The sequence below is a fragment of the Littorina saxatilis genome, linkage group LG8 (genome assembly GCF_037325665.1).
Source record: "Littorina saxatilis isolate snail1 linkage group LG8, US_GU_Lsax_2.0, whole genome shotgun sequence".
In the NCBI taxonomy this organism is placed as follows: domain Eukaryota; kingdom Metazoa; phylum Mollusca; class Gastropoda; order Littorinimorpha; family Littorinidae; genus Littorina; species Littorina saxatilis.
Window position 1 is genome coordinate 45,383,605 of NC_090252.1, and position 26,849 is coordinate 45,410,453.

The 26,849-nt window shown below is 38.1% G+C and overlaps 2 protein-coding genes and 1 long non-coding RNA gene across 3 annotated transcripts in view; 1 reads left to right on the forward strand and 2 right to left on the reverse strand.

The window, feature by feature from the left end:
• The first annotated feature begins 6 nt into the window (after positions 1-6).
• On the forward strand, positions 7-9,148 carry LOC138973641 (protein C-ets-2-like). The gene is made up of 2 exons (XM_070346370.1): positions 7-239; positions 2,826-9,148. The coding sequence occupies exons 1-2, from the start codon at positions 89-91 to the stop codon at positions 3,167-3,169; spliced, it is 495 nt and encodes a 164-aa protein (XP_070202471.1). The 5' UTR covers positions 7-88; the 3' UTR covers positions 3,170-9,148.
• Positions 9,149-10,102: 954 nt separating this feature from the next.
• The window catches only part of LOC138973665 (uncharacterized), a gene marked incomplete in the record, with an annotated part of 68,488 nt that continues 51,741 nt past the window's right edge, over positions 10,103-26,849 (reverse strand). Inside the window, 2 exon segments of the mRNA XM_070346396.1 lie at positions 10,103-19,637; positions 25,081-25,215. Coding sequence (XP_070202497.1) covers positions 19,399-19,637; positions 25,081-25,215 — 374 coding nt within the window.
• LOC138973683 (uncharacterized) lies at positions 23,333-23,554 on the reverse strand. Its single transcript, XR_011458096.1, has 2 exons — positions 23,518-23,554; positions 23,333-23,473 (listed from the first exon to the last, which is right to left on the reverse strand). It is a non-coding gene; the product is annotated as an uncharacterized lncRNA (long non-coding RNA).

Sequence of the window (26,849 nt, forward strand, 5' to 3'; positions counted from 1 at the left end):
CAATTTCTACGACACGCCCCACTCCTTCCAGACTGTTCCCAACATCAAATCCGAGTTACCATGGTCGCCACAAGAGTACGGAGGCGACATGGGAGATGCGTGGTCATCGACAGACATCCGTAACAATTTGGTGATGACCGGCGGTTACAGGTCAATGCAGTCAACATCGCCGGAGAGCAGCTGCAGTGACCACACTGGCAAGCCCATGATTCAGGCCGCAACGCTCGCTGGCTATTCTGGTGAGCACAACTTTTATTTTGTGTACAACTTTCTTTTTTTGTACAATTTTTCTGGTTCAACTTTTTGTATTTTTTGCACCACTGTTATTTGTTGTACAACTTTTTTGTTTTGTTTTTGTACAACTTGTATTATTTGTAGAGGAAGGAAGAGAGAGAGAGTGTACATGTTCTAGTTTCTGTTGTTGTTTCTGTTGTTGTTTCTGCACTTGTTTCTGCACTTGTTTCTGCACACTTGCATACACTCATTACTTGTGGAATGTTTTGCCACCAAAAAATAAAAGTCAGTTGTCCTGTCCTTTCATCTTTTTGTTGTTGTTGGAAGAAGGCGTCTAGCAATCTGAAAATGAGTCACAGCAAATATACATCAAGCGTTCAGTGCATGCATAATTTAAAATACAAAAAAAGAAGCATTTACTAAAGAATAACTTTCTGCACTAAAACATCATTGCTTGTTTGTGCTAGGGGTGGGGATGGGGGTGGTCAAGGTTAATATAGAAAAGGATAGCTAAAGCCAGTGTTCCAAGATCACAGAATATCTGTCTTAGGCCAAAAAAACAAAAATAAAATCTGTTTACGGTATCCCGACTGACCCTATTTTTTCGCGCGACCCTAGATTTTTTTTTGGCATTTGGGAGAAGAAAAAAAATGTATTAAAAAAAATGGAAAAAAAATGAAAAAAATCTTTGTTTTTTGGCAAAATAACTTAAAAATATGTGGGTTTTTTTTTTTTTTTTTGGGGGGGGGGGGGGGAATCCCGACCTACCAAACCTTTTTTTTTTAGCCTATGTTACCGTAAAGAGACTTTTTTTTTTTTTTTTTTTGTGCCTTGCACACAAACTACAAGCCGAAGATAGAAAAAAAAAACTGCATAATTCCTTGTCCCATGCGGGGCCTCATGACACGGTTGTCAAGCCGACAAGCAGCCGCAAAGTTATGGCTAGTCCACCATTCATCCATCAAAAGAGAAGCTGCTCCAAACAGGGGGAGGAGTGATGCTTTTAGGGTCTCTATGTCTCTCCGCCATTATTTGGGCCCTACGCCTTAAACCTCTTGAGTGACGCATTAATGAAATCAGGCTAACATATAAACCGCAAAGTACATGCTGAAAGGTCACCACCAAGGTCGTATGTAGGCTGAAGAGGGGGCGGGGGGGGGGGGGGGGGGGGGGGGGGGTACAGGGAGGCGTTGGTTGGTTGGGTCAGGGGGAATGACCCTTAGAGCGATCAGAAAGCTTGTTTATTTGCTGTGAAGTGTTTCTGTTACTCATCAATCAAAAAACAGTCTATCTGTATGATCAACTAACCAAGGTCGTATGGCCAAGATCTGGGGGGGGGGGGGGGGGGGGGGGGGGTGGTAGACTTTTTTCTCTCTCATTAAAATGTTTTGGTGAGAACAGTCAGTGGATATCTTCTTACCAGGCCTAATATAATTGTTTGGCTAGCTTACCAAGGTCACATAGCCAAGGTGAAGGTTATTGGAGGGTTGGGTGGAGAAGGTTAACTCATGATAATTGATATCATGAATTGACTGGTATAAGTATTTTACACATTGTAAGTTTATAACATTTGCATAGGTGATCAAACAACTTTTAAGTTTTTAGATTATAACGTTTGCATAGGTGATCAAATAACTTTTAGGTTTATAATGTTTGCAACTTGTTTTGTTTTTGGACAGTCTAAAAATAGGTAAATGAGGAGTAGAAAGAGAAGAAGGTAGAAGAGGTATAGAGGCTGAAGTAAAAAGAAAAAGAAAAATGGAGTATTTGGTTGATGGTGCTAAATTACCTGTGATAAACAGAGGATAAAAAGGACTTACCAAGGCAAACTGACCTTTCCGCCCTAAAAAAACCGAGCTGGCTCTTTACAACAGCTCGTGACCTCGTCTCTCATTGGTTGATGAGAGACTACAAGGAAGTGTCTTCAGGGCGGCTAGGACTGCCATTCATAAGACCGCAAGTGTTGACACGAAGATGAATCCTTAGCTGTCAGGCTGTCGTGTCGGCTGTCAGTGAAATGCTTTGGGCTCATGTTTTTGTAGTGCAACTTTTGAGGCCCTTGTGTACTGTCTTGTTCTTTGAAACAAACAACTCTTATGTTTACATTTACTTTTTATTTTTATTTTTACTTTTTATTTTTTTTAAATATTTTTTTTTATTACAGTAAAGAAGACAGGTTACAATTCATAGTCTTTTGTGTTGGTTTTCTATGCACTTTTTTTGGTTGGTTATGGTCTACGAGGTTTTTTTTTTACATTCTGTATTTCACTGACTTGCACCCCTACAACCAACTGCCCACCCGTGCACCCCTGATTGTGCACACACAGAAACCTACACCCATGTTCCATATTCTCAAGAATAGGCACCCAACATTTAAAAAAAAAGTTTGTTTCCAATAACACGGCCCCAAAAATTATGGTCGGTAGGTTGGTTACTTTACTGACTTTTTTTTGTTCTTCAAGGGTCAAAAGAAGTTGTAGAAATCGGAAACATTGGGAAATCGGAAACATTGAATTTTTGTGTGGCCTAAAAAAACCATCAAATCGCACGCACACCTTTACTCACAATTTGCATCATTTCTATGTCCACAGGTAGCGGACCAATTCAGCTGTGGCAGTTCCTCCTCGAGCAGTTGACGGACAAATCGTGCCAACACTTCATCAGCTGGACAGGCGACGGCTGGGAGTTCAAACTCTCCGACCCCGACGAGGTCGCACGGCGATGGGGCATCCGCAAAAACAAGCCAAAAATGAACTACGAGAAACTGTCACGAGGGCTGCGATACTACTACGACAAAAACATCATCCACAAGACGGCTGGCAAACGCTACGTGTACCGCTTCGTCTGCGATCTCAACAGCCTGCTGGGATTCACGCCCGAGGAATTGTTCAAGGCGTGCGACATCAAGCCGCAGAAGGAAAAGGAAGACGAGTGAACCGTCGTCTGATCGCTCGTCGGGTTTAACTTTTCGTCTTCTTGACCTCTGGGAGGTTGGTTTGACTGCCTTTTGTTGGAGCGCTCTGCCCAGTTTCTGCTGACAGAAAGGAAAAGGATGGATTTTGGAATGGACATGTTCTTCAAAGCGGTTTTACTGCCTTTTGTTGGAGGGTTCTGCTCTGGTTCTGAGCCGAGAGGTGTCAGAAAAGAAAAGGATGGATTTTGGAATGGACATGTTCTTCATAACAGAATTGTCGGTACAGCTTTTCAAGAAAGGTTTGTCTGTTAACGCGGCGTCTTCGAAACGCTGTTTAATAAACAGTGATTTTTAAAAGAACGTGTTCAAGGCAGCTATGGTGCGGAGAGGCTGTGCAAGGACGGTGATTTGGAACGTTTCAGACACACCCTTGTTGATGCGTCAGGACTTCGCAAGAAAACACTGAAGCGAATCACTTTTCTGCAGCACATGTGGCAATGACTTTTACCACAGCGAGACGTACCAGTCGCCTGCTTTCCTGCGCAAACTGTTCTTCTTCAAACGGACACACTTGTTCTTCTACAAGGCAAAAAGTATGCGTACAACGCCTTCAGAGAAAGCGTACGCATATGTGGACATGCCTGAATACTGAACAGGAAAGAGCAAACTGGATTTGTTCTCCAGTTTTGTGTACAGAGATGGTTAAACTGTAGAAATATGTATAGCGATCACTTTGATGCCTTCAACATTTTGGCCTTGAAGACAGGGTGGTACGGTGTGCTTGTCTGAAGGCCTGAACTCTTTTCTTTATGATGGTTTGTGCCGAACCTGGTTGAATTTCAATTTCTGCCAAGAAGTTTGGTCGATGATTAAAGAGATCGTTGGGGTGTAATGCCCACATGTTGGAAGGCTGCATCAAGAATAAATACTTTGATTATATTCTGATAAAAGACAAATATATTTTTATGAGAGAAAAAAAATTATTACTGTTTACATTTTGCTTAAATGTTCCGTTCAGTTTTCCACTGAAACTGAAGAAAGAAGATAATCGGTCCCGTTTTATTGCCTTATATGCTGTATAATCTATGATGTTGTGCAGTATGGTTTAATCACTGTTTAAATTCCCACCTTTATCTTTTTTGTTCTTTTTTGTGCATTTTTTTTTTAAGTTTAAAATTAATTTTTAACTTTCAAGAAGGTAGTGTAGAGTTACAAGCATTTTATTTATTTTTTTTTTTTTTTTGAGTGAAAAATGCAGCTTTCCATTTTTGTTCTGTCCCTGAAATTGCTCTTGTGGAAAAGGAGGCAATTTTAGTCGTGTGAAGAATCAGAAGTCGCAGCAAATTCTTTAATCACATGCTTTTAATTGATTTGCATAATTACTGCACTTTTGAAGTTCTCGCACAAGTATAAGGAATTGCGTCTGATTTTCTTAGTAATGTTTGCATGTATAGCCTTTCATTAACTTCATTTGTCGTGTTCTGCTCGTTCTGTAAAAAAAAAAATAATAACATGTGCCTGTGAAGATGAAATCTATTTAAGTAAACGACTTTCTTGTTTTGTTATTTTTACAGGGGGGTGGAATACAACTTGATGCCTTGATGTTTCCTGACATGGGGTGCCTTTTGAAGTGAAGCAAACATTAAATCAGACCTATGTTTTGGTGAAGATTGGTTGTCCTATGTGCCTCTATGTGCATATGCTTTATATGTCACAGTTTTTTCTTCGTTAAAGGCACACGCCTCCGTGAAAACAGTTCGGCTTGCCATCGGAAATCTGGACAGTCTTTTTACTACATGGGATATAAGACCTTCCCTCTACTTGGCCCCATACCATAAACGAACAGAAATTAATTCAGTGGTACCTGTGACGAAAGGACGCCCTTGGGACCAGCCACAAGTGTCCCTACATTGCAGGTGGCCTGTCATGACAGGTATATTTTGGTAGAGATAATACACAAAGGGACCTCAGAATGTGTCCTTTTAAGGGAGGTGTCCTCTCATCAGAGGGGCCACATATCGCAGGTACCACTGTTAATTAACAAATTCCAGCCCACCACAGCAAGCAGTCATGGTGTTGATGTTTGTTATGGGTCCAAATGAAGATTGGCCAGATCTGAGATGGTTGAGCCAAAGTATTCACACTGGAACGATTGTGCCTTTGAAATTCGTTTCATTTTTGCTTCAGATAATACAGGGTTAAATTGTAAATCACGCGAACCCGGAACCAAAATGTATTTAGCTGGAGCAGTATCTGATGTTTAAGAAAAAGTATTGCTATTAATTTCAGTGAAAAAGAAAGGCTTTTTTTCTTCTTTTTTTTTCACGAGGAGAAACCCTGCAATAATACAATTTCTACTTCCAGTTTCTGAAAATATGAGAAAAGGCAAAACAAGACATATCACCAACATTTCTGATTAATTGCTGTTCCCTTTTGCTTACATTTTATTTTAAAAAGTTGTATATTTGTCAAATTGTGTGCATTTGCTTGCATGCGAGGACTTTGTGAAACTGGCCTAATATTAAGCGGGCCGTTTGCTTCCAGTCCAGTATTGAAAGAAACAATAGGACGGAAGAAAAAGTGATACTGAATTTATAATTCAACTTCAAGAAACAAAGTTTATATAACTTGTGCATGAAAGCTTTTCTTTCTTTTTTTGGTTGTTTTTTGTGTAAAGAAGTTTTATTTTTTGAAAAGTGGAAGCTCATTTCACACTGTACAGTATGGCTGTATGAAAAATTATTGCATGTAAATATCAGTATAAAGATTGATTTATATACTATACTGTGTATATATGTACGCTCTTTTGTATGCTAAATTTCTACTTTTTATTGCACACATGCGAGAATTTATATTGCCAAATATAAAAAAACAACTGCATGTACTGTATCGTTTTGATTTTACAAGAAATGTATAGTGAGTTTTCCTGCGGCCTTTTAGATTGATCATACCACAGTCTTTGCAATGATTTTGTTTTTTGTAATGGTTGTGTGTGTCTCCAGAAGAAAGAAGTTGCCTTAATAATGGGAATGGTTTAAAGGTTGAATACAATTTTGTTTTATAGGAAGGGGGGGGGGGGGGGGGGAGGTGTTAAATGTGAGCAATAATTGTTTCGCTACTGCATGGTAAGGAGAGAAAATATTTCAGTCTTGTTTGTTTTTAAACTTTTTGCAGCATTAATGGACCTGTTTGTGTGAGAAAGAGAGAGAGAGAGACAGAGAGAGAGAGAGAGAGAGAGAGAGAGAGAGAGAGAGAAAAAGACAGACAGAGAAAGAGAGAGAGAGAGACAGAAAAGAAGGAAAAAAGGGAGATAATTTTATGTCGACCCACCATTCATTTTTATTGCATATAACATTTTAAGATGTGCATCGTTTAGAAATTGATGCCTTGAAACCTGAAAATAATGGGAGTTACTTAAAACAGTTTTTTGCCTGAACTTTTGGGTAATAGAAGAAACTTTTAACGGTAAAGTTTAATTTGTCTTCAAAGTCTCTCTGCATGTTGTGACTTTGGTGTCATAGAGCAGCTATATATTCACCTCCGGGACAACCTGTGTCTGGTCTGTCTGAAAACACCTCCGTGTGAGGGATTTTGCGGCCAGTGCAGTGAAGATAAAGAGGGAAAACTTTTCTCTGTTCGCGCGGCAGCAAGCAGGATGTCTCTGAACTGTGTTGCGCTTTGTAGGGTACTTTAAAGTTCTTGAAATTATTTGTTTAAAAAACGCACTGTGTTCATTCTTGAGTAATCATCGTTATTATTCAATATTGTATGCGCTTAATGTCATGCTACGTAGTGGATGGCATTTTTATTTTATTTTATTTTATTTTTTGTTGTGGTTTTATTTCGATTTTGTTTTTGTCTTCGTTTTTGTTGATACTCCACATTATTCTTTTGATTTGAGGTGCATCTACACTCTTGTATTTTGAGGTGCATCTGCACTACTATCACTGCCATTATGACTTGTTTTGATACCCTTTTTCTGTTACTTGATAAAGGTCTCACTTTTTTTCGTTGTTGGTGCGAGTCAAGCTAGTCGCTACCACCCTATGTGTTCCATATGTTTCACTGATCATGCCAGAGATTTGATTTACTTTGTAACTGAAAATTAAAGTGATTTACTTAAAAAAAAAAAGAAAGTTGATTCATTTTGTAAAGGTTCAATTTAATGAGGGAAAAATTAACATCCAAATTGCCTTGGCGAAAAAAATCACAACAACAAAACAGAACTTTTTTGCTTATTTAATAAATGTGCTGCTTGATATTTTGTTTATTGCAATTAGGCCACACACAAAAAATAGTCTGTTTACGGTATCCCGACCGACCCTATTTTTTCGCGCGACCATAGACTTTTTGGGGGCATTTAGGAAGAGAAAAAAAAAAGAGAAAAAAAATTCATTGTTTTTTGGCAAAATAACTTAATATGTTTTTTTGGTGAAAAAAAAGAAGAAGAAAAAAATCCCGACCTACCGACCCTTTTTTTGTTTGCCCATGTTACCGTAAACAGACTTTTTTTTTTTTTTGCCTTAGCAAGCATGATAAAATCTGTAGAGTGTATTAGAGTATGTATAGTTTAAAATCATTGTAGATTGAAAATACAATCAACTAGGTCGATAAACATTGCATCAATATGCACACTATATATCTAGATGGATGGCAAATTTCTTGAATTGAAAAATATTATGTACAGTATTTTACCATTGTGTTCAATTGGTTAACAGATCTTAAAAAATAGGAAAGAAAGAAAACATACTTCTTCACTTGCAAAGATCTGTTTCAGAGTAAAAATCTTTAAAAAAAAAATTTGCTTGAAATGCTTCACTGATATCTTTTGATATTATTGCCTTATAAATCTTAACACATACTTTTATTTGTTTCTTTTTCTTGATTTTACTTTTAGTTTGTTTGGCTTGTCACATGCATGTTATCATATTATTTGCTGAAATGCAATAAAAGAGTAGGCAGGGTGAGAGAATTAGAATAGATACATATATACAGTATACATGTATATATATTATTTTTGTTTCTGATTAGCACAAAACGTATACAAAATATGATTTAAGTTCAAACTGACAAGTTAACAAAAAATTGTAAAAGAAGAGGATTAGTGCAGAATGTAATAATTACACTTAGGGGTGTGTGATCATTTTGACAGCCAACCCCCCGCGGGTTAGGAGGAAGAATTTACCCGATGCTCCCCAGCATGTCGTAAGAGGCGACTAACTGATTCTGTTTCTCCTTTTACCCTTGTTAAGTGTTTCTTGTATAGAATATAGTCCATTTTTGTAAAGATTTTAGTCAAGCAGTATGTAAGAAATGTTAAATCCTTTGTACTGGAAACTTGCATTCTCCCAGTAAGGTAATATATTGTACTACGTTGCAAGCCCCTGGAGCAAATTTTTGATTAGTGCTTTTGTGAACAAGAAACAATTGACAAGTGGCTCTATCCCATCTCCCCCCCCCCCCCCCCCCCCCCCCCCCCCCCCTTATAACCTTGAATGGTTGAAAACGACGTTAAACACCAAATAAAGAAAGAAAGAAAGAATATGACATGCAAACTCCCGCATGATTACCGGTAAATAGAAAATAAGAGTAAAATAAGTGAATCAGCCCCAGGAGTTTTGAATGATTATTATATCACCGCAGAGATAAAGACGAACATAATAATGCTGCAGGACCAGATAAAGATAAGTTTCATTTGGATTTTTAGTCTTATCGCTGGAAGTTTTTTTAATTTAGAACTTAAGGATGATCGCATGTTCCGTGGATTCTAAACTTTTAAAGCACAATACTTTTTAAAGCAAATGTGTTTTATGTGATGGATTATTTTGTTGTTGTGTGTTTAATCTTCTCCATTATATGTTATGTGAATAGTGTTTGATAACAAATTATGTTAAGCTACACAAATTGTTGGATTCCCATATTTGTTTATGAAAATAAGATTTCAGAGATCTCTAGATGTATGCGAGACCCAAATAAAGATGGTCAAGTGTGCAAACAATTGTTCTGTGTGAATTCTGAAATTGTGTGTGTGTGAATTCAGAAGTATGCGTGTGTGTGAATTCAGATATTCTGACATGTTTGTATGTGTGTGTGTGTGTGTGTGAATTCAGATATCCTGAAGTGTGTGTGGGTGTGTGAATTCAGATATTTTGAAATGTGTTTGTGTATGTGTGTGTATTCTGAAATATGTGTGTGTGTGTGTGTGTGTGTGGAGTTGACAGTTCATTTTTACATCCAGATGAAAATAGGAGTTTAACACACACACACACACTAGTAAATGAAATGCAGAAAGACTCGTACTTTTTTCAGAAACGCACACACACACAAAGGGCAGATACACGGACAGCAGACTAACACTGCTCTTACTAACACACACACACACACACACACATGCATGGGTGGGACTGAAAAATGTCATGAATCCTGAACCTCAACCTCTGACGGGCGCAGTGGCGTGGTGGTAAGACGTCGGCCTCCTAATCGGGAGGTCGTGAGTTCGAATCCCGGTCTCTGCCGCCTGGTGGGTTAAGAGTGGAGATTTTTCCGATCTCCCAGGTCAACTTATGTGCAGACCTGCTAGTGACTTAACCCCCTTCGTGTGTACACGCAAGCACAAGACCAAGTGCGCACGGAAAAGATCCTGTAATCCATGTCAGAGTTCGGTGGGTTATAGAAACACGAAAATACCCAGCATGCCTCCCCCGAAATCGGCGTATGCTGCCTGGATGGCGGGGTAAAAACGGTCATACACGTAAAAATCCACTCGTGCTAAAAACATGAGTGAACGTGGGAGTCTAAGCCCATGAACGAAGAAGAAGAAGAACCTCAACCGAACCACACACACACAAAAAAGAAGAATAAAAAAAGCCATAATTGAATCTTGATCTCCGGCATATACCGGAAGAATCCCACCCATGCACATGTAAATGAAGATAACACACACACACACAGAGGGCTGTTTTGACAGTTTATTTCAATGTGCACTGCTGCTTACAATTGTCAACGTTACACACACACAGTAATGATACTGCTCGCATAGGGAGGTTCTGCGTAGATCAATCATAAATTTATCAAGCAGGTAAGCTCAACGTTTCAACATTATTATATAAAAAAAACTATTTTCAACTTGGCAGTTTAATCTGAAAATGTTTAAGTTATTCTTCACACTTAAAAAATATAACCAAAGTCAAAAAAGGCTATAATTATACACTACAAGGTCTGTGCACGTGCCTATGTCTTTTTTTTTTTAGATACACAGGCAAGATGTATGCTTCAGTTCTCACCCGGATTTGTATATTTTGTAACAGTTTAGTAAAAGATACACGGAACATTTGTATCAAAGTAAAAAAAAAAAAAACCCACTTCTGTTCAAGCCTTATATAAAAAATAGACTTGGTGTAATAAGTTTTAAAAACTGTTCTAAAATAAAATTCACCATTAAAATCACCCCCAAAAAGGAACAAAAGTTTTCCCAGTAACAATAACCCCCATCATTTGGAAATTATTTCAGTACTTCCCCTTTGAAATAAAATTTGATCAGACCAACAATATTTGCAAAAATATCTTAATTACATTTTTTGTTGCAAGAAAATCGTATGATCTGTTGAAACAAAATAAGACAACAAAACCTATATCTGTATTGCACTTTTTCTGAAGATTATGAAAAAACAGCAAAACATATAAACATGGGTGCAACCTGGAAAATTCCAAAAACCGGCAAAAGTTGGGGTCCAGCTTTTTTAGTATTTAAAATGCCAAAATAACCCTCTCCTGGAACAAAAACATCGGCAGCCGATGAAACCAAAAACCGGCTGCCGGCGTGTAGCCGGCAGAGTTGCACCCATGTATAAATAAACAAGGTTTTAAAAGAAATCGGTTTTGCTGCTCTTCTAGAAATCAGAGAGGAAGAATGTGTATATATATATAGAAGGGAATGGTGTAAGGGAGAGAATCGTGGAAGGATTGCAAGCAAGTAAGGGAGGTAAGTCAAATCAACATCTTTCACACGGACGCGGGAAAACGGTTATCACAGATCAAGTTTGCGCTACAGAAGAATCACAGAATCTACAAAACTACACCAATCTTCTGATGCACAGGCCCACCCATAAGGACAAAAAAACTAACAACTTCAAAGAAGCACGGATGGGTAGAAACGGGATATATACATTCATTCATCCAAAAACGACTTGACCTGCTAGAAATAGAAATAGAAATTAAGGGTGTAGGACCGAGAGAATATGGAGGCTGGTGAAAAAAATGAGCAGTGCACACAAAAACGAACGTCATTACAATTCTCACCTATTATACATACACAAAGAAGAAAACGGCTGTAGCAAAAATACTGTTTAAGAAAACATGAAAAAACAAACAAAATAAACCTGCAACTCGCGAGCTAAAAGTCTACTAAATAAATCATATCAAACAACAGTCTCTGTTCCTAAATTCAAGCATCTACGTTGAAAAATCTCACTTTTAGCTAATTCACACGGACGAATAGACAGTTTCACCTTAAAGACATCATCATCATCACTTTCACAAAAAATCAACAAGATTTTTCTTGTTAATGATGGAGGGAGGAACGACAACACAAAGTAAAAACAGACTGTTCACAAAATTCTTTCACCTTTCATGAATTTACATGCAACACAGATGCATCTTCAGTTAATAATTTGCGGATTACAAACACCCTTGGTGATCTCTAAGAGCAGCACAGTACAGTGGTACCTGTGAGGAGAGGCCCCTCTCATAACAGCACTGGCCTACCTCACAATAAAGGACACGTTCTGTATTCCCTTTTGTATATACGTTTGTTAACAAAGGACACCTGAAATGTACAGCTGTTTTTTGTAGTCCCGAAGGTGTTCTTTCAATAAAAGACACTCTGTATTCCCTTTTGTATACACACGCTTGTTAACAAAGGACACCTGAAATGTACAGCCGCTTTTCGCTAGTCCCGAAGATGTCCTTTCAACATAAGTACCACTGTATAGATACTAAAGCAGCGGAAACACGGTTAAAAAGAGCACGGAATTCCTACGTTAGATGTTCCAAGACAAGACGACAAGTTAAAGAAGCACTAAAAACCAGGGGCAATTCGGTTAATTAAATTAGATTCACTCTCCTTAGCCAAGAACACAAGCAATGTACAGGCAATGCCAGTCAAAGTCTTGCCTTTCAACAGACATAAACTGTTCCTTCTTAGACTCAAATACAAAAACACACACACAATCCTGACACAAACATAGGTATGTTGCAATGAGAATAGGTGGGGTGTTATGAATACTTGTCTATTTTTCTTGATAATGCAGTTTGTTTGATTTCGTTTTGAGCTTCCAAAATAAATGAAATTGTAGAAAGGAAATGACAATGGTGAGGTAGAAATAAAAATGAACGATACTGACAGAAAAGTCGCGGAAGTAAACAAAAGTGAAATACAATGCACTGGAGAAATACAATTATAATGCACTGATTACAAAAAATATGGGAGTAATACTTTTGACACTGGCGTCAAAGATTTTACACATTGTGCCACTTTTATCTTTTGAGCTTCAACTTCACAAACAAACAAAATTTATTTTCAAAAAAAAAAAAAAAGAACAGAAAGTATGAAGTTTAAGAGAACAAAAAAACAAACATTTAGAGATTGTTCTTTCTTTCTTTATTTGGTGTTTAACGTCGTTTTTAACCATTCAAGGTTATATCGCGACGGGGAAAGGGGGGGAGATGGGATAGGGGAAAGGGGGTAGATGGGATAGAGCCACTTGTTAATTGTTTCTTGTTCACAAAAGCACTAATCAAAAAATTGCTCCAGGGGCTTGCAACGTAGTACAATATATGACCTTACTGGGAGAATGCAAGTTTCCAGTACAAAGGACTTAACATTTCTTACATACTGCTTGACTAAAATCTTTACAAACATTGACTATATTCTATACAAGAAACACTTAACAAGGGTAAAAGGAGAAACAGAATCCGTTAGTCGCCTCTTACGACATGCTGGGTCGCATCGGGTAAATTCTTTCTCGTCCCAACCAATATGGGACTCCCCCTAACCCGCGGGGGTTTTTAGAGATTGTAAGATCAGAACAAAACAAATTTGCAATTAGCAAAGACACGGGTTGAAAACTTGAAACACACACAAAAACATGGACTGAATGGTTGATGTTACTGAACATTGTTCAGGTAAGTCTCAGAATAATGGAAGAATGCGAAATTCTTCTGTTCAATTAAGCGTTCATGATAAGCATTTCTTTTGCAAATTTCTTACTTCAATCAACAGAGACAAGCATTTTCTTTACATGATGGTTATCGGAAGAACGAGTAACAGCAGAGTGTGGTGTGGTTGAACGTCACATACAAAAAACACAAGCCTCACTGTCATAGTGTACACATCACCATTATCATTCTTCAACAATAATGACTTCAAATAAAATTTATATTGAGCAAAAATAAAGTACTGACTAGTTCACATAAACTCACCACCAAAAAAAAAAAGAAAAAAAAGAAAGCAGCAAGATGGCAGATTCCAATACACAGTGTCTGAACTTTCTATTTGTGTGATGGTAAACATCTGACACTCAACTACATACTGACAATAATGAATTTGTACACTGGAAAATTCAATCAGCAAACTTGGGGCATTTGAACAGGCTGGATGAAAAACGTTGGCTAAAGTGTGCTGTTCCTTTGATGAAAAATTGGTGCATCACACGTAATGTCTAAATAACTATGGCACTGCTTCTTGTTCGAAGAATGTAAAAATACTGCGTGATTTCAAAAAAGAAAGGTGACAACTGATCAAATACTGGATTTCAAACAAAGGTGATTAGGTGTACTTGCTGTATAGTTCAGGCATGGGAATTGAAAAAAGTAAAAACGACGGAAAATTTGTAAGTAATATCAAAGTCGACGGCGCGAAGCGCTTAGCCTAACTAGGGGAGTTCGGGGGCATGCCCCCCCGGACATTTTTTTCTCCAAAGAACCCAAATTGTGCAATTTGGTGTCATCTGAGCTCCAAATTTGCCATTAAATTCAGTTTTCAGAACAATTTTTGCCTCTCCCATTTATTTTTTCGGCGGACACGTTGCTTTTTCGGCGGAACAAAAAAACATTTCGGCGGAAATTTGCCTTTCGGCGGACAATTCCCATGCCTGATAGTTAAACGATCAATTCACAAACAAAAACTACGGTTAACAACACTTTCAAACAGCAATATTTGTATGCACACTTTCATCAGGTAAGTTAAAATATCAAAAACTTTGTGATCTGAACACTTTGATTAATTTCACTGTGCACAAAGACAGTCACAAATTTCACACATTCAGCGTTTTACAAAGTGTTAAAAGTAAAGGAAGCTTATACCACTTACACAAACATATAGGGCAGCAACACGATTAAAACAAAACACAGACGCCTTTTAACAAGAAAAAAACTTGGGGTAAAAATCATAAAACGAAGAATAAGTATTATTTTAAAAAAATCTATATGACGCAATTTAGTTAAAAACTAGCTGACATGTAAAAATAGAATAGAATTTTACCACTGTACAGTAGATATCAGTTTATCACACACAAACAGTGTTTTATATTTGAGAAAAAAAAGATATATTTAGGCAATCTGATAATAAATAGCAGGTTTAAGCCAAAACATTTAGAAGACTAAGTATTAGATTCATCCATCAAAATAATTAAGTATTTTCCAAAAATAAGTTTAACCATACAAATTCAAAATCTGCAGATGGTAAACAAGTTCTTGAGTAGCAGCAATATCAAAACTGAACCTCTTGAAGACATGCTAATGAGACAATAAGAAGACCGCTCTGAAAGATAGATATAGGAACAGAAAATAATATGGATCAACAATCACAGGAACTGAAACTAACATGAATAAACAATCACAAAGATAAAAACAGCCGAAGAAATTCCCCCAAAAATTATAAATCTTGGTAAATATGATCAGAATAATAAAATGTACATATCCTGAGTAAAATCAGAAAAAAAGAACACAGGCACAATATTTGAAGCAGGTACAAAAGGGGGGGGGGGGGATGTGAAACTGTGGAACTAGAAGGACAATACCATCTTATTTCCGTGAAAAGGGAAAAATCTCGGGCAATTAACCGGGTAAAACACCCACCCCTTGATCCGTGACACCAAGGGCACACCAAAACTTCAAGGCCCAAAAGGGACAATACCCAGATCTTTGTTCCCCTGACACAGAGTTGCTTCCCTTCTGTCAAACAGAAAAATCACGCTCCGACCAACAAAACCGTTCAGGATCAAATGCGAAGAGGAGAAAATTAGTACTGCTAACAGCTGGCGCTACTTTTAACGTCTGTTCTACGCAAACATGGTACATGTATTAGTACGCCTACTAAACTCAGTGCAAAGTGCAGGTGAAATGTTAATAAGGTTAAAAAATGTTCTTATACACTCTTTCAGAGACTCCGACGAGACCAAGTCTCGTGAAGCACGAGAGCATTGTGCGCTGCATGCTGGTACAGTTTTAGTACCCAATACACCAAGGTCACACCCTTGAAGCATCAGCTGTTGCCGAGGTAACAGAATGCCATTTCCTTCATCCAACATCGCTTCTGCTTGTGTGATTTTAACTTTTAAACTTCTGACAGACGTGAAAGAAGACAAATGCTTTGTTTGGTACAGTTGATTGCCCATAGCAGCAAAATTGTGAACCATTGGTGCATGCGTACTTATATATTGGTGCATGCACAGATATCTCAGTGCATGCGCACTGACGTATGGGTGCATGCGCACCGACATCTCCGAAAGGCTGTGTTGTAAAACAACTGACTAAGAAACTAAGATCTGTGTCTATGTAAGGTAAAGTCTCTTGCAAACAAGCTGTACTCCGAAATCCAACAAAATCTCGAAACTCAAAGAGAAGCATAAGGGAACATGATTAAAAGGATACGATCTTTCTTGGGTTGCGTAGTATACTATCCATACACTTTTCTACTGCATAATGTTATATACTTAAATACACCAAAAAGCAAATAAATGAATAAGAACATGAATTCATTCACTTGCCACCCAGAATTACAAACCAAAATTATACTTTTAACAAGAAACAAACTTCAAACAAACAAGACCAGAAAAATGTCTTCAAAAGGCAAATACACGTACGTAAACAAAATAAAAACATCAAAAGTGTATAATTGTCCACCTAAGTGTGTTTGTTGTCAAATAACATTTAGTCCAAGAAGTCCAGTAAAGATACCACTGATACTCAAGTTCGTTCATTTTTGCTTAATCAAATTACTGCCCTGATCAATGCCAAAGCACAAGTCCAGAAGAAAAAAAAATTAATCATCCCAGCCGGTCCAATTAGACATGGCAAACTAGACAATTTACTCATCAAACTAAGGTCACAGAACAATTTCTTTTAAAAACGAAATCCAAAAAAAGAAAGACGAAAGCTTGTGACATTCTGGGTACTGGTGTACTTACAATATATCTCACATTTACACTCATACCTAGCTCATAAGTGCTAGATACAGATACAAATATCTAATTGCTCACATTTACACTCATAAGTGCTATAGATACTGATAACACATTAATTGCTAATAAAATACTGTCTGGTGGGGTTTACAGTGTACAAGCGGTGTCTGGCATACAACTCATAGCACTGATCAATCAATCAATCAATCAATCAATGACGCTTATATCGCGCATATTCCGTGGGTACAGTTCTAGGCGCTCTGCAGTGATGCCGTGTGAGATGAAATTTTATACGGCCAGTAGATTGCAGCCATTTCGGCGCATATTTACCTTTCACGGCCTATTATTCCAAGTCACACGGGTATAGGTAGACAATTATTAACTGTGCCTAAGCAATTTTGCCAGGAAAGACCCTTTTGTCAATCGTGGGATCTTTAACGTGCACACCCAATGTAGTGTACACGGGGGGAGGGTTCGGACACCGAAGAGAGTCTGCACACAAAGTTGACTCTGAAATAAATTTCCGCCGAACCTGGGATCGAACTCACGCTGACAGCGGCCAACTGAATACAAATCCAGCGCGCTACCAACTGAGCTATATCCCCGCCCAGCCATACCATGCATTGGCAGTGGAGACACATAATTTACTTTGTGCTTGCAACAAAAGTCTATTTCCATTTGTCATGTATTAGCACCAACTTGAAAAAAGACAGAACAAAAATCTAAAGGGAAAAAAACCCCACTCAGTCATAATCCGGACTCACTTTTGGGGAGCCCAAGGCCGTTCAGCCTTAACTTTACATTTAACAACAAGAATGACAAAAAGACAGCCAAACCAAAACAACAACAAATATCAAAACGGTACAGCCATACACCAGTATTAAATCAAAATGGTTTCATGTTCAAGAAATGATATGCACTAGTCCCACGATCTAACTACGTCACCACTCCACAAAGAAAAGAAAAACAGACAAAAATAACCAACAGTAAGTCAAGTTTGCTTTGCAATTAGTAGAAATGCCAAATAAATAATCAGGACCAAATGGAAACTGTTGCTAAGTTTCTGGTACAACAGCAGAGCACAAACTGCTGTTGCTACTCTCTCTTCTCACCGATTGGATAAAAATCAATGGTATTAGTATCCTGTGTCTGATGTGTCTGAAAGCACCTCAGCGTGGAGGGGTTTTTTGCAGCCAGTGCAGTGAAGATAAAGAGAGAACATTTTCTCGGCTCGCGCGGCAGCAAGCAGGATGTCTCTAGACTGAAGCACAAGTTTGAGTTCAGTGCAAAATATATAACAACTACTTTAGAGTATTGCAACAGTTGTCTCTAGTGCACTGATTTCTAGGCATTTTTGGACACAATTCATTGATCTTTTAATACACAGTAACCTTGTGGGCAATACTTTGTAGGACTTTGAGAGATGGCACGTACTTTACAAACGGTGCAGCTTATTCATTCAAGGCATTTTAAATGAAAACGCATCAATCTTTTGAAACAAAACCTGCGTGAGAATATCTTGTACCAATTTAAAGACAGAACATCGTTATGTCTTCCTCCGTGTGCATTCCACAGAAGCAGTGGGTGAGCGAAACATATTTTTCTCCAATTTCCATTTTTTCATTATTGCAATTTTTTTCTCCGGTACACCATACTTCTTTGCTGAAAGTTCAAGTAGCTTTCAGGATATGCCATTCTCTCTTTTTTCACCCAACGCAGATCTGAGAAATAGTCACGGAGGAAAACTCTCTTCTGTTCTTTCAATTTCCAAGGATAATCATCTTTATTTGTTTTGTTTACCCTGTGTTGTTAGTCTTAGTTTGCAATTTTTTCATTTCTGCACCTAAATATCCAAGACTCATTTTATAACAAGGTTAGGGACTTCGACGCTGAAGACTGTGATGGAACACACTGTTTCCCTGAACCCTTAGCGCTGATCTTCATGTTTCTAATGTACTTGTTTCTCTCCACAACCCTACAGGGCCCAAGATTTTCATTAAACCATGAAACCATTCATTGATTAATTGTACTCTTTGTAGATCATTCTAGAATTCCCAGCATATAACTACGTCATGTCCCAAATAGGCACTAGTTCTGGGGACAGAAAAACCAAGTTGGCATAGCATAGCATAGCATAGCATAGCATCATTCTTCTTCTGCGTTCGTGGGCTGAAACTCCCACGTACACTACGTGTATTTTTTGCACGAGTGGAATTTTAGTGTGTATGACCGTTTTTACCCCGCCATTTTAGGCAGCCATACGCCGCTTTCGGGGGAAGCATGCTGGGTATTTTCGTGTTTCTATAACCCACCGAACTCTGACATGGATTACAGGATCTTTTTCGTGCGCACTTGGTCTTGTGCTTGCGTGTACACACGGGGGTGTTCGGACACCGAGGAGAGTCTGCACACAAAGTTGACTCTGAGAAATAAATCTCTCGCCGAACGTGGGGACGAACTCACGCTGACAGCGGCCAACTGGATACAAATCCAGCGCGCTACCGACTGAGCTATATCCCCGCCCCTATAGCATCATTCTAGAACTAAGACTCTCTTTTTTCATACCATTCACAAAACTAGTTTCCATTTGATCCTGGATTGTGACACGCAAATCAAAGCGCACTGTCACACATCATGAACAAGCTGGCACGCCCATGTACATACATGAACAGCGAAGAAAAAAAAAAGAAAAAAAGTTTTAAAAAATCACACGATGGGGGAATTTCTAACCACATGATTGTACGCCAATAAATAACTCACTACACAACAACTACAGCCGAGACAGCTTCATCAGGAAACTGACGACGCTCGATTTTGACCCGATTGGCGGTTAAGAGATCCGTCTCTCGAAGCCGGGTTACGACCCGAGCCTCGAGACTGGGAACTTTCTCTCGACGTATCGCCGTCCCTCGCCCTTGACCTTGACTTGCGACCTCTCCTGAACAGCTTCTTCAGGCTGCCTCCGAGTGACCTTGTCTTCTTCAGATTTGGCGACCCTGGATCCTGGGGTCGCACAAGTTCAAGGTCATCTGCAAACCAACACGGTTTCGTTAATAAGTTTAACTTCTACTTTAATACATAAATAATTGCAAATATATGAATAGAAATAGTTTAAAAGATCTCTCATCCTGAGTACGGTCAGAACTGACCTGAAATTCAAATGAGAACATCTCAAAAATAAATGTTCAACAGAGATTTCAGCACTCTAGTGCACTGTGCAAGAAATCAACTAATTCGGCTTACTCGTGTTACCATAATCCAATAATGAAAGTACTGCATTCCAGAGATCTAAGCACAACACTACATAGCTACAATTATATTCACTAATGCATCTATCACTGTAGCCGCAGCATCAATTACTAAAACAATTACAATAGCAGAGAAGAAATGAATGAAAAAAGAACTTAATTGATTCAAAGATTCTCTCCCTCTTGTACCTGAAACACATACAAACATGCTTCCCCTCTCCCCTCCCCCCATCTCTCTCTCTCTCTCTCTCTCTCTCTCTCTCTCTCTCTCTCTCTCTCTCTCTCTCTCTCCCCCCATCTCCCCCTCTCTCTCTCTCTCTCTCTCTCTCTCTTTTAATGACAGGTTGTAAGAAAAGGTGTGGCCTTATAAACCACTATCCTTGTGAAATATAAGTTCCATCATCATTTCTCTGTCTCTGTCTCTGTCTCTGTCTCTCTCTCTCTCTCTCTCTCTCTCTCTCTCTCTCTCTCTCTCTCTCTCTCTCTCTCTCTCTCTCTCTCTCTCTCTCTCTCTCTCTCTCTCTCTCTCTCTCTCTCTCTCTCTCTCTCTCTCTCTCTCTCTGTCTCTGTCTCTGTCTCTGTCTCTCTCTCTCTGTAAAACAGTAGGTCAGTATGCTGAAATGCAATGCTGGCTCTATCTAATATGCAAGAAACCGTTTGCAGAGCAAAACCTTTGGGAGGAAACGGTGAAGCACTACTTTAAGTTGAACTGTGCATGTAAATGGAATGAACCACCAACAATGCAAAACAAACTGGGTGAGAAATCAACCTAATGAAAATGAACAAACTACTGAAATAAAATCAACAAACTAACATAAAACTCAAATAAATTCATACCATCACAAAAGCCAAGAAGTCTCAAAATTGACAGCAACGAACAACAAAGTCGGGATATCTGAATCAAATCTAGTCACTACATCGAGCACATAAAAGATTACGGCAAGTGAAACAACAACAAACATCGAACGGCAAAATTGGTGTCCACAAAACCAACAAGTTAAAACAACAAAGTTAACTTCAAACGTCCAAAAAGGCTTCAATACCGGAGGAACAGAAAAAAAGTCAAATTCAAAAGCTAAGCAACGTCAGAATATTCTGCCAGCATATGAGAATTTCAATCTCAGAACTTAAGTCCTGGCAAAATATTGCTGGTAGCCTTAGAAGTTAGAATGTTCTTTCTCAAAATAAACTGAACTGTTCTAATCTGAAACAGGGCACACAACCTTACCCACCCGAGAGGTGCAGTTTCAAATTTCTAGAATAGAGAAATTTAAAAGCTTTCTGTTAATTACAGTTGCAGTTTACATAACGGTAAATCTGTTCCATGGAGTGTTTGTAGTCGTTTAGTCAAATGCCATTTGTGTTACAGACGCGCACAGGAAAAACAGCCGTTTAGATGGATGTGTGCAGAGCAGCCCTTCTGCATGTATGATAATGTATGAAGTGGCGTGATGGTGCATTTGCTTGTACAGTGGAACCCCCTTTTAAGACCCCCCCTCACCCCCCCCCCCCCCCAATTTAAGACTTCCTCCCTTTCAAGACCCTGTTTGCTCCGACTTTTCTCATAAGGCACAAAAAAAAAAGTCTGTTTACGGTAACCCGACCGACCCTATTTTTTTCGCGCGACCCTAGACTTTTTTTTGGCATTTGGGGAAAAAAAAACCAAAAAACCCCTTGGTTTTTTTGCAAAATAACGTAAAAATATGGTTTTTTGGGGAAAAAAAAAAAAATAAATTCCGACCTACCGACCCTATTTTCTTGGCCTATGTTACTGTAAACAGACCTATTTTTTTTTTGGCCTAAGCTCTGTAAATATACCCCCATTTTAAGACTCCCTCACTTTGAAGACCTGATTTGTACAGATTTTTGGAGGTCTTAAAAGGGGGGTTCCACTGTACACTGATTTTCTTCCCAACTAATTTAGTCCCATAGGTGATACTGCTTTTCCCTTTCAGAGGACCAATGCAACAAACGTCCATTTAGTGAACAGAGCACCACAGACACACCAGGTTTGGACATACAGTAAGCGTTTTTCTTCGTCTGCTTGTTTTGTTTTTGTTTTTTTGGATTCACTTTTATTGTAGAATGTTTAAGTTTATGTGTACTCCCAGCAACTGCACAGTTAAGGCAATGAGCGGCAGTAAAATTAAACTTGGAGAATACATGGAATAACCTAGTTTTCTGGGTAAGTTATTGAAGAGACTTATACAAAATGTCAAAATATATGATTGTAGATAAAAGTCTTGTGTATCTTTGTGCCAAATATTAAGCACTTCTGATGTATGATGTTGCTGTAAAACCGTTTCCTAGAAATCCAATATGGCGCTGTGAATGCCAATTTCCATAGCGACGGCAATCTATGTCCTTTAGTTTTCGCAATTTTTTCATTTCTTTATATAAGTCACTTCAATAACTACCCAGAAAACTAAGTTACTCCATGTATTTTCCATGTTTCATTTTGGTCATTCTAGTGTCGCTCATTGCCTTAAAGCTAGCTATAGTTTAAGCTCGTGCTAAATTTACTACTACGGATGTGGTGTAGCTTTCCATTTCTTAACCTGCACGAGTAGGTTTCAAAACCTCCGTACTAGCCACCTAAATCTTAATCCTCTGTGTTAACTTCAAAATGCAAGATTCATAAGCGGTCATTCCCAAATCTTATTATCTAATGCAAATGAAAGCAGCCAGGCACGTTGAAATCAGCCAGAAAACCATCACAAATAACACACCAGAAACAACAGCTACTAATGTGAAAAAAAGGGGACAAAATGTGCATTGTCACATGTGCAAACTTAATACCAGCTCTGGATATAAAAGAACAACTCATTCAAAACTGAGAGGAAAAATAACCTTAGTAAAAAAAAATCTCCAAATTGCACAGCAAACAGTGCAGCATTAGCCACATTAAAACTTGAAGCAATCTTAGCAGAGCCTCTCCTATTTTCTTTTCTATGATTAGTTTCATAGGAAATTTCTTTCTTTCTTTCTTTATTTGGTGTTTAACGTCGTTTTCAACCATTCAAGGTTATATCGCGACGGGGAAAGGGGGGAGATGGGATAGGGGAAAGGGGGGAGATGGGATAGAGCCACTTGTTAATTGTTTCTTGTTCACAAAAGCACTAATCAAAAAATTGCTCCAGGGGCTTGCAACGTAGTACAATATATGACCTTACTGGGAGAATGCAAGTTTCCAGTACAAAGGACTTAACATTTAACAGTTATGTAATGTATATATTGTGTGTGATACGTGGAAATGTGATACTATTTATTTGCATGTATGATACAGGTACAAATGTGATAATTGTAGGCTTATACTAGTGATTACTGTGTGTGATACATGAAATGTGATATGAATGCTGTTTTTATATGTTATACTCTTACTTTCTCCCAAGCGCAAGACAAATTCTTCCATGAAAATTGAAGCCAATAAAATTTGAGTTGAGTTGAGTTGAGTTGAGTTGAGTTGATTTCTTACATACTGCTTGACTAAAATCTTTACAAACATTGACTATATTCTATACAAGAAACACTTAACAAGGGTAAAAGGAGAAACAGAACCGTTAGTCGCCTCTTACGACATGCTGGGTAGCATCGGGTAAATTCTTTCTCGTCCCAACCTTCTTCTTCTTCTTCTTCGGCGTTCCAGGATTTACGTCCCAACCAATATGGGACTCCCCCTAACCCGCGGGGGGTTTCATAGGAAATGTAAGTTAACAAGACAGGATACATTTGAATAACCAAAGTCCCTTTATACTTTATTTCTTGAAGTACATTTGTGTTTGATTTCTAGAATTCTCCTTGTGTTTTGTTTCCAGAAGTCTTTTATTCCTATAAGTCCTTTTTTCCCCCTCCATAGAAGTCCTCTATTTCTAAAATCAAAAAACAAGAAAGGTAGGTTGTTGGAACATTTGTTATTTGTACGGTGTTCTAGATGGTCGAACGTGTAGCAAAGACCTGTACGTGTACGTGTAGATATTGCGTCACCCGTGACTCACTTTTTTCTCCAATGTTCCAAATGCATACGTTGTTTTGCTCCCACCAAGACTGCAGATCTTGGCAAATGCGTAACGTAAAAACTAGATTTGATGACGTTATACCCGTACACGTTCCCGTACACGCCCTGAAAAGTGCTGATCTAGATCTTGCTATTGACAAAACAATACATTCACAAATATATCGACCCAACGGTCTTTACATTGCACAGACAAACAATGAGTAACGTCTCATTTCATTCATCATCAGTTTGTCTGTGCACTTAAAAGACCGTTGGGTCGATATATCTGTGAATATATTGTTTTGTCAATAACAAACGTTCCAACAACCTACCTTTCTTGTTTTTTTATTCTGAATTTTGGAACGTTGGCAGTCAAATTTGTTTTTGTATTTTCTATTTCTAAAAGTTTTGTGCTTTTGTGCTTTTTTCTTTTTTTTAGAAATCTCTTTGTTTTTCTATTTTTTATATTTGACAGAAGTCCTTGTTTTCTCTGTCTCTTTGTGTTTTGTTTCTAGAAGTCCTTTATTACCAGATGTCCCCTTGTGCTTTATTTCTCGAATTTCATCTTTTGATTGGAAGTACTGCTGATCAAAGTATGAACATTTTCAGTAAGACACTGAATATCTACATGCAAGAATAGATTTTCAAGCCCTTTTAAAAATAAATTATGAATTGCAAAAGACAGACCCACCACGGTTTACTTTATCTTTGGTTGTAATTGAAACCAAATTATGATAACTCCCTCTTCTCAATAGTTACTTTAATTTCGTAAATCACATATTAGTTACAGACAACTTGGGTAGAAAACAGACTTAAATTCACAAGAATAACTGAAACTTTCAGAAAAAGAAAAAGAAGAAGAAAAAAAGGTTGTATAAGCGGAATTTTAGGTTAAGATTTTGAGGAGCTCTTCAGAGGACTAGATCATTAACACCGATCACACTTGATCTTTAATGTTTTAAAATAAGAAACAAAAGTTGCATTAGCTGAATTTTAGGTTCAGATTTTGAGGAGCTCTTCAGAGGACTTGATCATCAACATCGATTACCTAGTGCACACTAATTTCTTCATAAAAACACCAAACACCTGCTCAATAATTTCTCAATTAGCAGTACTCCAAACACCTAGAACAAAACTCTACAACACTTAAGACTCCAAGGAAAACGACGAGCGCAAGAAACGACACTCAGAATCAGCTAGGCTACACCACACCATATCAAAACGCTCAACCTTTGGACTGCGGCCCGTACTGCGGTTCAGGGGGGCGTAAGTGCGCCCCCTCCCTCATGCTCGAAGACGAGCGATCCGCACTGTAGGAGCGCTTTTTGCGACCAAACCTCTTCCAGAAAGATAGTTTCTTTTTCTCTGGAAAAATGAAAGATAGTTTGTTTCCAGAAAGATAGATTCTTTTTCTCTGGAAAAATGAAAGCTAGTGCGTTTTCTCTAGGCTCCCCCCCCCCCCCCCCCCCCCCAAAAAAAAAAAAAAAAGAATAATCCTTTTCTCTGAAAAAAATGTTGAAACCTCGGCCAAACCTCTTCCAGAAAGATAGTTTCTTTTTCTCCGGAAAAAGGAAAGATAGTGCGTATTCTCTACGCAAAAAACCCCCACCAACACCTTTTTTTTCCTGAAAAATTGAGCAAAAATAAAAATGTTTCTTTTTCTTCTGAAAAATAGACAGTTTCTTTTTCTCTGGTAAAATATGTTTAAAAAACTTCTTTTTACATGTATCTGGAAACATGAAAAACTGGTCCCTTTTCTCTTGGCAAATTAAAAACAGCTCCTTTTTTTCATTTCATTTTCATTTCATTTTCATTACTTTATTGTCCCATCGCTGGGAAATTCGGGTCGCTTCCTCCCAGTGGAAAGCTAGCAGCAACGGAGTCGCGCTACCCAGGTGTCTGCGTGTTTAGGTGTATTCAGCCACCTGCATTTATGGCAGAATGACCAAGGTCTTTTACGTGCCATTGTGATGACACGGGGGTGGGACATGGCTTCCGTCTCTGGGTCTGCACATAAAGTTGACCCGTGTCCGTCCCGGCCCGAATTCGAACCTGCGACCTAATTTCTCCACACAAATGGAAGACTTTTTCTTCTGGACAAACAAAACAAAGTTACTTTTCCTGACCCGACAACTGAATTTTAGATAGTTTCCTTTTCTCTGGAAAATTGACAAATAGTTTGCTTTCCTCTGGAAAAGCGAAAGAGAGTTTCTACTAGGAAAATAATCTATAACAAACAAGTTCCTTTTCTCCAGAAAATCAAAAAATATTTTCTTTTTCTTTTGAAAAAAGCAGATACTGTAGTTTCTTTTTTTCTTCTCCAGAAATGCTTTCTTCTTTTCTGTAAAATGAAAGAAACTTTCTTTTCTGTGGAATAATGAAAAGCTTCTATTTTGCTGATAAACTGTACATGTTTTTTTTTTTTTTCACTGTCACTGTTTTGTATCAATTTCCCTAATTCTTGGAAATTCACAGATTACAAACAGCTCTCTTTTCTCTGGAGGAAATGAAGAATTCTCTTCCAAACTCTAGCACAATATTTACTTTTCCAGCCTAAATGGAAACTTTCAACAACAAAAACTAAACAAAATTATGGAAAATAATTACAAATAGTTCTCTTTTCTCTGGAAGAAATCCAAAATTCCTAAAAATTTCGCTTGAAAATGCTCTTTCGACAGCTTTTCAAACTCTAACACAATCTTTTCATTTCCTGCAAAAATTGGAACTTAACCACACAAAAAATGAAGGAAATGAGTCATGATTGAAATGTGAATGAGGGACGTTATGACGTTGGGTGATCAATCAAAGTCAGAGAGTATGATGGTACAAATAATTTAACTTCTCTATAAAAAACATAAACATTTCGTTCTATAAAAAGGCAACAGAAAATCTTGCAAAGCCGCATGGTTCCCACATATTTATCTACTCTGAACGCACACATCTTGATAAGCAAGTGATATACAGTTATACTAAGACTGCCTGAAATCAAATCACTAATA

What these genes read in the sequence shown, in the direction of transcription:
- LOC138973641 (XM_070346370.1), top strand. Translation starts at nt 89, where the DNA reads ATGGGAGATGCGTGGTCATCGACAGACATCCGTAACAATTTGGTGATG. An exon ending in AACGCTCGCTGGCTATTCTG is followed by an intron (nt 240 to 2,825) that starts GTGAGCACAACT and finishes CTATGTCCACAG; the next exon opens with GTAGCGGACCAATTCAGCTG.